Here is a 12,491-nt window from a genome sequence, read left to right as displayed (position 1 = left end):
CGTGAAGAATTTTCAAGATAGTTTGGTGCGGAAGGTATCAGTCAATTGTCAGTTTAGAGTGGAAATGTTTTGAAAATTGATTAATTAACTTTATGTTGGTTTAGATTTGATTTTTCTTCCAAGACGGAAAATATAACTTTTATAATCAAAACTTTTCCTTAAGACGCTTCCTTAGACGTTCCTTAGAACACTTTACAAAATTAAACTAATTTTAATTTATTTATTTCATTAATTTATTTATGAGATATAATTGAAATTAAATAATTATGAAGGACATGACATTAATTGAGCTCAGTAAGAATTCAAAATAAACTTGAAAATTCGTTTTATTTTCATGGAAAAATAAGTAATTTTCAAACTAAATATAAATTAATACCTCGGCAATTTTTTATGCTATTTTCTCAAGAAAATTCCATCATATTTGAGCATGAAAACGTTACATTTCCTTTCCTAAATTGATCATCAAATAATTTTGGAAACTCTTCAGGAACAAAATTTAAATTTTTTGATTAAAAAATTGACTTAAAAATCGCCTTTAAAATTTCACAAGCTTCCAAAATTACTTAAGAAATGCTTAATTGATCCACCAAATTACACCTTTCCTTAGAAATCTTTTAAAAGCTTTTCCCACAAATTCATTTCATTTCCCTTTTTCCTCGTTTTATTTTGAATATTAAATTCACAGCACTGAGAAATTCCTTGATTGAGGAAAATGCTTTAATTCCCACCTCTTTAACAAAGCAGAATCTCTTTGAAATTCGATAAGGAACAACAAATATGCCCCAAATGAGTTGATTACCATAAATATAAGGAAATAACTGAACTGTAAAGCTGTGAAATTAGGCAATTTTCCCCTCTTGTGAATCTTCTAATTTTAAACAAAGTGTTTAGCTTGTATTTTAATAAAAAGAAACATTTTTTTCTAACCCATCGAAGAGCATAATTCGTGTCCTCAGAAGACGTTATAGAACGTTGTAGTGAAAGATGTCAAAAGGGGGATTGAAGGCGGTAGGTTGGGGGTGTAATGCTAAATGGGGTGAAAAGATTAAATTTGCATCGAAAAGAAGGAGTCATCAGTGAATTCAGGAAGAAGAAAGATGACTATCAACGGAATATTTGTGCATCCAAAAAAAAAGAAAAGGAAAATTCCTCTAGAAGTGAGCATATCGTGTGAACATTCAATGTGTTGGGGGGACAGAAAACACGGAGGAAAATACGAAAATAGGTCATCAGGGTGCAGTTGAGGCTTCCCTTGGAAAAAGGTGTTCAGGGTGAGACAGCAAAAGGAAACCGGGCTATTCTATGAATTTGTAATTCTCATTGAAAGTTCATTTCTCTTTCTCTTTTATCTATATCATATACAACCTCCGCCAATCATTGTTGAAACTTTCTAACACCACATCCTTTAATTTTGAATTTTTTTTCCATGAAAAATTCCAACGGATTTATCCTTAATCAACCATGGCAGCTTAATCCACACAGAGGAGAAAAAATTGTAAAAATTTTGCCGGGAAAATTAAACAAGGTGTAAGAAAATTTCCTTTGAATATTGATTGAAGAAGTAAATTAAATATTAAACTTTGTGAGGTTTTATGGGAATTTTTTTCTCATTTTTTGCGGAAAAATGAAGAAGCTCTCCATATAAAATTTATTACCAACCACTTTTTGGGAGTTTCATGAAATTTGCATGGCAAAAGCAAACCACTTCTCGAAATGAGCAACTTTCCGTCTCATCTCCCACACCCACTTTATCGTAATGAGCATTCATTTTTGAGTACTACCACCAAAAAGATTAAATTGCGCAAAGAATTATTTTCCCCCCAGAAAAAAAAAATGAAAATGATTTTTTTCCTTAAAAAAATGCAAATTTTTCTCTAAAAATTTCTGGACACGGACGCACACAAAAGCTCTATGAGGGGTGAAAATCCTTCGTCATAGAGGGTGAAATGAGTACGGAGAAAAAAAATTTATTAGCACTCGTTGGCACAAATAAAACAGAATATTTTATCGATTATTTCACATTAACATGAGAAATGGTGGTGGTTTGTGGTGAAAAAAATAAAGAGAAAATAAATATACCCGAGAAAATTTAACTGAGCGAGCTAATTTTCTCCTGACCAAAAGACTCTTTCTTTTTTTTCGAATCCACCCACGAAATTTGAAAGCTCCTTTTTAACGTCTTTTCCTTCCATGGAAGATTTCATGGAGCGTCTTTTTTGAATATTTATTTGAAAAAAACTCTTTTTTCTCTTAACTTTTCACTACAATTTCACAAACACTCCAAGTCACGTATGTAATTTTTTTTCATAATTATTTTGCTAAGAAACTTTCTTAATAAATTCTTGAAAGCACAATGTACATAATTTGCTATTGATCCATTTTTTTCATTTAAATTTTATTCCTAATAACTATGTATGTTTATTCCACAGTAGAGATTTTCAACGAGATTTTTCCTCTCAAACTCCACCATAATTTTCACATGCACTATTTTTCTTTATATATCCTAAATTATGTACAATTCACAAGAACACACCACACAATGTAAGTTAATGAAAAGTATAGGGATTAACTGGTTGGATAATATGGGGTGTTAGTACTATATGTAATTTTTTTTAAACTTTTTTTTTTTGTTAAATATTTATTAGGGTAAGAGTACAACACCAAATTTTTGCAGACTCCACAGAAACACGAACCGGTCCCACAGAAATAACTTCGGCTACTGAACTTGTGCTCCCCCAAAAATCATTCTCTACCGTATGATTCTCGTGGAAACCACCCCATAAATACGGAAGAGGGGACGAAGGACTGACGTAATGGATATGTGGCGCCGCGCAGTGGAGAGCACTCCACCAGAGGGTAAGTTTCCCCAGCTTTTGGGAGCTGTTGCGGCGACCTCCTATATATGGGGGTGAGTTGAGAGGAGTATTTTCATTGAGAAATATCAGTCTAAGAAGGATGCGCTTCCAATGAAATCTATCAGTATGTGGGTGGCATATGTGCTCTGTGAAGTCTTCCATAGCATAATATGTTGTGCTTACATATGCTTTTTAGATTTTCTGATGATTTATATAAGTAAATCCATTTAAAGACAAATCATAAAACATAAATCTTTTCTACTATTTTGTATTCTCTTTTACAATAGTTCTTGGCAATTAAAATGAGTGTAAACGGAATAAAAAATTTAGTTTTTAAATAATTTTTAAAGTTCCATAATGAGAGAGACTTTAATCTGTTTAGATGAGCTTTTCAAACCAAAAAACTCTCTTTCTTTGCAAAATATCATTAATCAGTGAAAGCTTTAATTATCCTGGAAAAATTTGGCACAAGTTCAAGTATTTTTAGTTTGTAAAGACCGCAAATTAATTTCTCGGTGAATGCAATTTACCTTACCGCGACTACCACTAAAAAGGAGTTTATTCATTTTGTGTACCAAATGATATCATTATCTAGTTAGAAACGAAAAAATTGGAAGAAAATAAATCAGTTTTAACTCAAACAGATTTAGTAAACAACAATTCATTAATTTTTGCGTAATTTCTTAATTACCAAATCACTTAATTAAATAAAATATCAACGATTGAAGCATATGCTGCAGGCTTTACACAATGAAGAGCTAAGAAAAATAAAAGAGTTTCCTCCTAAATGCATCCTGAAGGGTCCTGAACAAGAAAAACGAAAAATTTAACTTTTCTTTGATGTTTTTTACACGATTCTCTTCATTTTAGTATCCATCATGGTATCACATTTTGTGATTCACAATAGCCTCAACGGTGAATAAGCTCCTTTAGCAACTTTAGCAATGAAGACATTTTAACGGTGCTGGTTAAAAAGAAAATTGCAATACGCCGGAGAGAGGGTTGGCAGGGAAATATTTTATAAGGAATTTCTAATTAGTAATTCCACTCTTGTATGGAAAAATTCAAAAGAGACATCGAAGAGCGTGCCGGGAAATCTTTCTCTGAATTGTGTTGGGAAAATCGTTGGAATTCTTCACATTCCTTTTTTCCAGTTGTGTGTAGAAGAAAAATGATCAAAGTTAAATCAAATTCATGAAATTATGTTAAAAAGGACCTCACCTATTTCTATTCAGTTATTTTAATAACTTGCTATGTGGGTCGTTATTTTCTTTGGTAAATAAGATAGCTTCAAAAAAAATTCTCGCGTAAACAAACTTTGCAGTCAAAGACAATAAAGACGACAAAATATGATAAGAACTGTAGGAAAATGCAATTTTCTTCTTTACAATAGTTTTTCTCTCTTTCTCTTCAGTACAGAGAAATTTGAATATATCGATCAAAAGATATAAACACTCACTTGTGGAGCTTTTTCAAGAACGCTTCATCACGTACCTGGTGAAAAGTACCTCATTTAGTAGTTTCAATTTAATGCAAAAGGTGAAGCAAAATGGATAAAATTGGATCATAACAACTTCTTCAAGTTGTTGTACAACTGTTGCACTTTTTCGGTTGTATGTTCGTGTTTTTTCTTGTGGGGGGAAATAAGTGAAAATGTTGGCTTTTCTTTCTTTTGGGAATCGCACTACACCTGATGTTACCACTGCAGTGGAGACGCCTGGTGCAGTGAGCTTAATCTTTTCTCTCGTGCCTCACAAAACTTTCGGGGAGGGTTTTGCTTTCGCTGTATGGCACAAATCCGGCTCAGCTCATAAATCATTGATAAATTTATAATGCTGGAGAAATTTGTGATGATGGAAAATGAAATAAATTTGTGGTTGGAAGGAAATAAAGAGTGTGTGTGGAATAAAAGTTTGTGCAAATGTTTGGAAACATGTTTGGGGTGCTTTTTTTTGTTTCTTCCTTTTTATGATTCTCTATTTGTGTAAAAGGGTGACTGTCCCAGTGTGTGTGTTTGCGGCATTAGCCACAATTATGAGGTGGTTTTTCGCTCTTTTTTTGTCGTTCCTACCGCGCCCACTCTGTAAGCGCCATCCTTTTGCCTTTCTCTCCCTTCTGAATTTATAAATAATAGAATAGTGGCGAACACAATGTAACAAGTTGTGAAAGTTTTGCTTGGATGTACATTTCCCTCGCCCCACTTGAGGCCCCCCCAATACAAAAGCAACAGTGAACCCTCCAACTTTCGAAGGATCCTCCTCTATGTAGGTATGTTTGTACATTTTCCACAATACATAAATCGCTCAGGTGGAATTTTCGAATATTTTTATTACTATATTATGTAGTTAATACAACATACCTGTAAGTTGGTAAAAGCTCATTTACAATGGTTTGTCCGTTCGTGAATAATTTGTTACCAAAATCATTCCTCATAGCACATCATGGTAAATAATGTAAGATAAACCGTGTAATTTAAATACATAACATCCCTACCACACTTTTAAATAAATTTGCAAACTCATTTATATGAAATTTTACTTTCAAAACAGACAAAATAGCCACTCTTTGCGATTAAAGTATAATTTTTTAAAGTACTCTCACATTCAAAGAGATGTAGTTGGGAGGGAAATCATGCAATTTTAAGTGGGCCTCTGTTGCGCTCTTCTTCCGCTTGATAAATTTGAATAATTTATTGTTGGGTCACTGTATGGAATAATGTCAAATTCCATTGTTTTTCTCTTCATATTAAAACTCTAAAATTGTTAAATCTGCTTTTGAGATTTTCAATTTTTCACAATTTTTCCCCCCAATTTTCTTGTAAACTTTCAACATCAACAAAAAGCTTTGCCAACCATTCAACCCACACAGAGAGTTTACATATTGAAGAAAAAAGTCCACCCCCTTCAATCACAACTACTAGCTAAAAGCACAAGGAAAAAAAAATGTCCAGCCTGTGCTGAAAAAAGAAACGTATCATGCACGCTATTTAGCAATTATTTTTCTCCCAATTTAACAAAAATATGTAAAGTCTACGGACCTCAAAGTTGGGGTATTTTATATGTTTTAGCTAAGCTCTCCCTCACACGGTGTGGTATGGAGATGACGATGAAAATGCGGGAAAACGCAGAGGGAGTGGTAAAATGCTGCTCTTGACTGTTTCTCCTTAAGTTTTACTCGTGATTTTTTCCACTCTCTCCTTCATGATATACACCCATAAATTACTTTGTGCGGTCACTCATATTTCTGCCACCATTTTCGCGTTGCTCGCCTAAAGTGTGTAGAGCTTTCCAACAAAACAACGACGCTCTATTTTCCACTATTTTTCAATGTGTCTCGCAGCTTTTGGGTGGTCCTGTTTACGTTACATTTTAGTCCGTAGGGGGGAAGGGGGCAGTTTGTAAGTAAGAGAAAGATGATGAACGAATTTTATTTGTTTGAAAATTCACGAGAAAAGAGGTCACACCGAATTTCTTCTGAGCCAGGGAGCTTTTTGCATTGAAAGCTTCATCAGAAAAAGAGCTAACACGATTATTCTTGGTGAATTTTTCCTTCTCGTACTTTGTGGTCTGTTGGAAAAACTCCACGCTTTTCTTTATTATATAGCATTATTTTCTAGATATTTTAATTAGATCATTTATTTTTGCGAGATTTCACTTAAAAAAGAAAATGTTTAAGTGTCAAGAATTTATTAGATTCAATTAAAATAAATTAAATTAAATTGTTGTTGCACGAAAAAATGTCTAAATTAAAAGTTTGCTGGGATGCGAGTGAATTAGCCTTATAAATTTCTCTCAGAAAGATTCTTTTAATGAATATGATTTTGAAAGAAAATAAGAACAATTAAAAAAATAAATTTTGTTTAAAATTGAAGACTTAAACAAATTTTAAACTAAAAAAAATTAATTACTACACTTAAGAAATGTCTAAAGTAGAAGAAACTTTTACTAAAAGTAGACGCAAAAATATCATAAAGCGATTTTTATGTTAAATGAAAAGAATTTTCTTAGAGTTTTCATCATAAAAATACTAATTTTTGTTGCTTCTAATTTAGACAAAAGGCGCGTCTCCTTTAGATAGTCGCGTCTTTTTTAATTATAAATCGCGTCTCCATTAGATAACAGTCAGGTCACTTTCAAATAGAAGTTGCGTCTGCTTTAGATCAACCATATTATAGGTAAAAAAAAACAGAATCCAAAGAAAATAAAATATTTAACCCTTTCGCTTCCAACGTGAAACATAAAAACATTGAAACATGCGCTCTTTTATCCCGATATTTATTTTATAAACAAACTCAGAGAGTATTTTTCAGGAAAAACGTCTTCTTCTACTTCTTCTGCGTGTATTTCATGTATTTCTTACTAAAAAAAACAATTGTATTCATAAAAAATGGGAAAATAAAATGTTTCATGTTTGGGTCAACGTATGACCCAAAAAACGTGAAAGGGTTAAAAAGGAATTCTTTAACGGCTACTCAAACGTCGTTGGGAAATTTTGGAAATGCAGCCAAAATGAAAAAGCGCAACATTTTACGCTAACTAGCGACGTTTGGGCAATAGTTTAATTGTTAGTAATTGCTAAATATTGGCGAAACGTCGCTAGTTAGCGTAAAAAGGTTATGCTTTTCCATTTTTGCTTCCTTTCTGATACTTCCCAACAATAAAATCCGCATTAGAAATTATTTGCTAATTTTTCTTCCAACTCCCTTTACATTATTTTAGGCACTGATCTGTAGATTCTTTACCTTCCTGGAAGACACATTTTAAACATTGAAATAAAACAGATCCTATTCACCCCCATATTTGTCAATAGCTTTTAGAAACATTCCATTTTAAGCACAAAATTCTGTTTGATTTTTTTGTAACGCCTGCAAACAAATAAAATGAAAGCTCAACAACACCATACAATCCACAATATGTATCGAGGATGGAGTATGCTACTCCCTGCTGCAACATGATGCATTTTTTTGCATGTTGAGTTTTGTATTACATTCCATTCACACGACTAAACCCATCAATTATTTCGTGATAATAAATTTCCACTCAGTTTCACAATGAGAATTATTTATTTACCAAACATATTCATCGCATACATAGTTGGGGGTGTGCACTTAAACTGCTAAGGGAATAATACTTTGTTGTATATAATATCACACGAATTTCCGTAAACCACAAGAAAGAAAATAAAGTATTTTGCAGAAAGAGAATTTTACAAATGAAACTTTCAAAGGGGGGTGTTTTCTATTAAATCATCTTCTACATCCTGCCTCTTGTAGCCGTAGGATTGAATTATCTCAAGCTCCTTCTCGCACATGGAGACAAAATCGGAAAATTGATCAAGAAGCTCCTCAACGGAGGGAAGTTGATTTGGATCAATATCAATGGTTCCTCCGTAAATCTTTGGCAGGCAATTGGGTGGGACAAATTCATGCAGAGACTGGTAGTCATTTCCATGGAAGTAGATGCGGTTGCGTAGCTTTTCACTGAGGAAATTCTTGATGATTGTGTAGGTGGCATCAATGATGGAGGATTCATTGAGCACGTGGATACCCTTGATGCGCAACGGGACGCAATCCTGACTGAATTTTATTGCAAAGCGAATGAGTGATGGGCTCAGTGGTTTGAGGTGCTTCAGTGAGAGCTCCTGAAGATCAATAATCCCGACAATGCCATTGACTTGAGTATCGGGCTCCGTGCTAACAACCTCCATTCCGGCATTTGCACCCTTAAAGAGTTCCTCAATGGAGTAGGCTTCCAGATCAAAGTCCTTCATTATGCGTCCAATGAGAACACGGCGTCCTTTGTGATCACGACGCGGGGACACCATTCCCATCTTCATATTCGCAATGCCCACGTAGTAGTTGATGTTGAAGTTGTAGAAGTATTCCGGATGTTTCACTTTAATATCGTAATATTTCTTAATCTGAAAGATAATTCAAAAAAAAAATTTTAACACATAATAATTTAACGTTTTTTTTTAGAGTTATTAAGTTATTAATTTAGTTTATGGGAGAGAGCAAAAAATTAAAAGAATATAAAGTCTGTCTCTTTTAATATTTTTCAGATTTTTCTCATTAAATACGAATTGAACTTCTTAAGAAAAAAAGAATTCAAGGAGAAGAATTTAACTGAATTGAAAAACGTTAAGTCTTTGATAAAAACTGTATTCATTCTACACTGATTCTTCAATTAAAAATCATTTCTTGCTAAATTGATTGCTAAAAGTAATTCAGAACTTTGAATAAACTGCCAAAAGAAATCATCAGAAGTGCGTGGTCTCAATAAAATTCCCTTTTCCATATCCATAAGCGTTAATTGCTGTAATTTCTTTGTGAAATATATTCATAATGGGTGTTAATTGTTCTTCAAGATCATCAATCTGAGCCCATTCATGAAGATCAACATCAATGGTTCCCCCGTAGATTTTTGGCAGGCAACTAGGAGGGATATATTCATGCAGAGATTGAAGATCATTTCCATGGAAGTAGATTCTCTTGCGGAGCTTTTCAGTGAGGAAATTCTTAGCAATTGTGTACGTGGCATCAATGATAGAGGATTCATTGAGCACATGGAGTCCCTTGAGACGAAGAGGATTGCAATGTTGCCCATATCTTATGAGAAATTGAATTATTGATGGAGTTAGTGGCTTCAGGAGTTTCCACGAAAGCTCTTTAAGATCAACAATCCCCACAACGCCATTTACTTGCGTATCCGGTTCCGTACAGAGGATCTCAAAAAGCAGGTATGTTGCATAAATAAGGTCCTTGAAACCATAAGAACTTTGCATTTTTTCAATGTTCCTATTAACACACCCAATAAGGATACGACGGCCCTTGTGATCACGACGATTTATCGATATACCCAATCCCGCCTTCATAAAATCCACAAGATAATTAAGTTTGCAACTTTGAAAATAATCTGGATATTCTGCCTTTAATCCGTAGTATTTCTTGATCTGGAAGAAAATTTTTTATTCAAAGACATGCAACATATACGAGGATTTAAAGAGAAAATACTTTTAAACAGAAAATTAATTTTGTTGAACAGACATTTTATTTTCATTAGAGAACATTTCTAATTTCAAAAGGATTTAGAAATAAATTATAAGTTTTTTTTTATAAATTAATTTCCATTTCATCACATTTTTGCGAAAATTGAGACTTTAGGGATCGATTCTGTGAAAAATCGGGATTCTGTTTCTGTCCCGTAAAAAAATAATGAATTTATTGTTCCTGAAAACAGTCAAAAAAGTCTTAAAAAAAACTCAAGTTGAAATAAGAAACAAACCGTAAAAATAATAAATGATTTTGCACAAAACACCAAAAAACTTTTAACTGACGAATTGTAGGAAAAAAAGGAAAAGATTTTCAACATAATTGACCCCTTTACTCTAAAGACTCTCAAGCAAGAGATTTCTTAAACATTCTTTTAAACTCTGTACAACAAAATTTATAATAATTTTTGCACAAATAGTGTGAACTAAAAAAAAACTATTTAAAAAAATATATTATGTCGTTTAAAGCAAATTTTCTTAAGGAAATAAACCACACTCGGTCCAAATTATTTTCTTCTCATCTTTTTAGTTTTTAAAATGTTACTCATTAATTTTATGAATCCAAGTTTAAATGTTCTTTAATGTTTTTTATTTCATTTTTAGCTTAATTTTTCACACATTTTCTTTTTCACAAAATACTCTTCATTACGAAAAGTTCAAGAGCTTTCAATTAAATTTTCATATTCTCGTGCAAAAGAAATCTTAAACTTTATGTAGCTTCACAGCAAACATCGAGCATTTAATCCATCATTAAAAAAACAGCAAAAATTCACTTAAAAAAATCAACCAAAATTATCTTCACTTTCATTTTTGTTGCTCAACGTTTAAATCCATCGCAAAATGTTGCATTTCAAGTTTTCTCTAAGACCGAACCACCACAACATCGCATGCAAGAAATTAATTTTTAAAAAAAGTTGTCTCACCATTTCAAGAGCACTTTCGGGATAATATTTGCACTTTCGCAGGAATTTCACGAGCCAAAATTCATTATCGGGATAGGTGAGATCCTTTTCTTGGTCCAGGAGACGCCTTAGCTCGGCTATGGCTTCCTTTTTCCGCTCAGGCGTTTCACGGAGTTCACGTTCAGCAACTCGGCGGGCTTGATCACTCAATTCTGCCTCGAAAATGAACTCATAATTCCCAATTTTCAACGAAGGGATCTCCGTGATCCCAGAAAGGAATCTCGAGTCATTTACTTTGACCACTTTAGTCATTTTTTAGTTAATTTTTAAATTGATTTATTTTTTCTCAACGAACGATCCCGCAAAATTCAATCGATATACTTAACGCACCACAGACGACACACAACTGGGCACTGCCAAGATAAAATGACCAACTATAATAGCTCCAAAAATTGCCGTCTGGTGCCGACAAATCTCTGGCAATTGCACGATGAGGACAAAAAAAAGCTCATGAAATGAGGCAAGTGTATACAATTTCTTTATACGGAGATATTGCGACAAAAAAAATGAGCAGAAACCCACTAATCAGAGGCACATGTACCATTACAGTGCCCATTAATTGTTATTGTTTAGTCCACAAGGTAAAATTTCAGTGCAAGAACATTGTAATATGATTTTAACAGCAAATAGAGGGGAAAGAAGTCTTGTCCCCTCATGCCCCACAGACTCTCCACAGTCGAGACATTTTATTCATTTTATTTTTATCACCATTTAGAGGATTTTAAATAAAATATGTATATATATAAAATTACAGGGTGATGCAGTTAAATTAATTTTTTCTATGTATTTTTTTTCTACAATCAACTTATTTATTTGCTACACAAGCTGAGATATTTTATGACTTATTTTAAGTCACGATTAAAGGTTAATTGCGGTGAAATCTGTTTAGAATTTTGATTTGAAATTTTCCTAAAATTAATATGGGAAATATTGTAGAATTTAGCTCATTTACCTCTAAAACAGAAGAAAAAGATTTTCTTTTTATCTAATGTATCCAGAAATCTATTCAAAATTAATTAAAATTGATTTAGAATTGAATTGAAAATTAATTAAAGAAAGACTTGACATTTTTTTACAAACGTTTGAAATTTTTTTAATGTTTAATTTTAACGTTTTGACAATCCTTTGAAACTTTTAATATTTATTTTTTTAGTTTTAATATTTTTTCTAACATTTTCGTTATTGTTTTAACGTCTGACGTTCTTTTTTTTTAGTTTTACCGGTTTTTACATGATTGACCTTTCTTTTCGAATGTTTGGTTTCATTTTCTTCTAACCTTTGGCAATTCTTTTTAACGTTTGACTTTTTTTTTTTTTAAAAACTTTGTCATTTTTTCCAAACGTTTATATATTTTTTGAAAATTCCTTTTCCTTTTTTCGTGTTTTAGCATGAAAATAATTAGTTTTGACCCCTAAAGAAAAGCCTATACTTAATTAAAAGACGCATAAACACCTTCCTTGGCCAAATCCCTGTGATACACCCTGTACGCTAACCTCGAAGAAAAGTTGGGGTGCATTGAACAGAAATCCTAATTACTAAAAAAAATAATAAATTTTTTGCAATAATTTACCATTTTCTTACTTCTATATTAAAACCTGCTAAACACTATGGCAAAATAGTGATT

General features: G+C 32.6%; 2 protein-coding genes across 5 annotated transcripts in view; both read right to left on the bottom strand.

Annotated features, from left to right (window-relative positions):
- LOC129791650 (sodium channel protein 60E) overlaps nucleotides 1–2,721 on the bottom strand; it is a 99,587-nt gene extending 96,866 nt beyond the window's left edge. For 2 of the 3 annotated variants that reach the window (XM_055829906.1, XM_055829908.1), the window contains exon 1: nucleotides 2,080–2,694. The gene's annotated coding sequence lies outside the window, so the exon portion shown is untranslated. Of the gene's footprint in view, nucleotides 1–2,079 lie in introns of all 3 variants that reach the window. The other variant, XM_055829905.1, reaches the window with a different exon arrangement.
- A 5,177-nt stretch (nucleotides 2,722–7,898) lies between these two features.
- On the bottom strand, nucleotides 7,899–11,455 carry LOC129791649 (alpha-tocopherol transfer protein-like). 2 transcript variants are annotated; one of them, XM_055829903.1, is made up of 2 exons: nucleotides 10,829–11,407; nucleotides 7,899–8,774 (listed from the first exon to the last, which is right to left on the bottom strand). In XM_055829903.1, exons 1-2 carry the CDS (start codon nucleotides 11,117–11,119, stop codon nucleotides 8,076–8,078), a joined length of 990 nt encoding a protein of 329 aa, XP_055685878.1. In that variant the 5' UTR covers nucleotides 11,120–11,407; the 3' UTR covers nucleotides 7,899–8,075. The 2 variants fall into 2 exon arrangements, with proteins under 2 accessions (XP_055685878.1, XP_055685879.1); XM_055829904.1 differs by lacking the exon at nucleotides 7,899–8,774 and adding an exon at nucleotides 9,000–9,806 and having other exon boundaries at nucleotides 10,829–11,455.
- Nucleotides 11,456–12,491: the final 1,036 nt, after the last annotated feature.

This window comes from Lutzomyia longipalpis, chromosome 3 (assembly GCF_024334085.1).
Source record: "Lutzomyia longipalpis isolate SR_M1_2022 chromosome 3, ASM2433408v1".
NCBI classification, from domain to species: domain Eukaryota; kingdom Metazoa; phylum Arthropoda; class Insecta; order Diptera; family Psychodidae; genus Lutzomyia; species Lutzomyia longipalpis.
The sequence above is the reverse complement of the archived record's forward strand: the minus strand, read 5'-3'. Positions and strand labels throughout refer to the sequence as shown.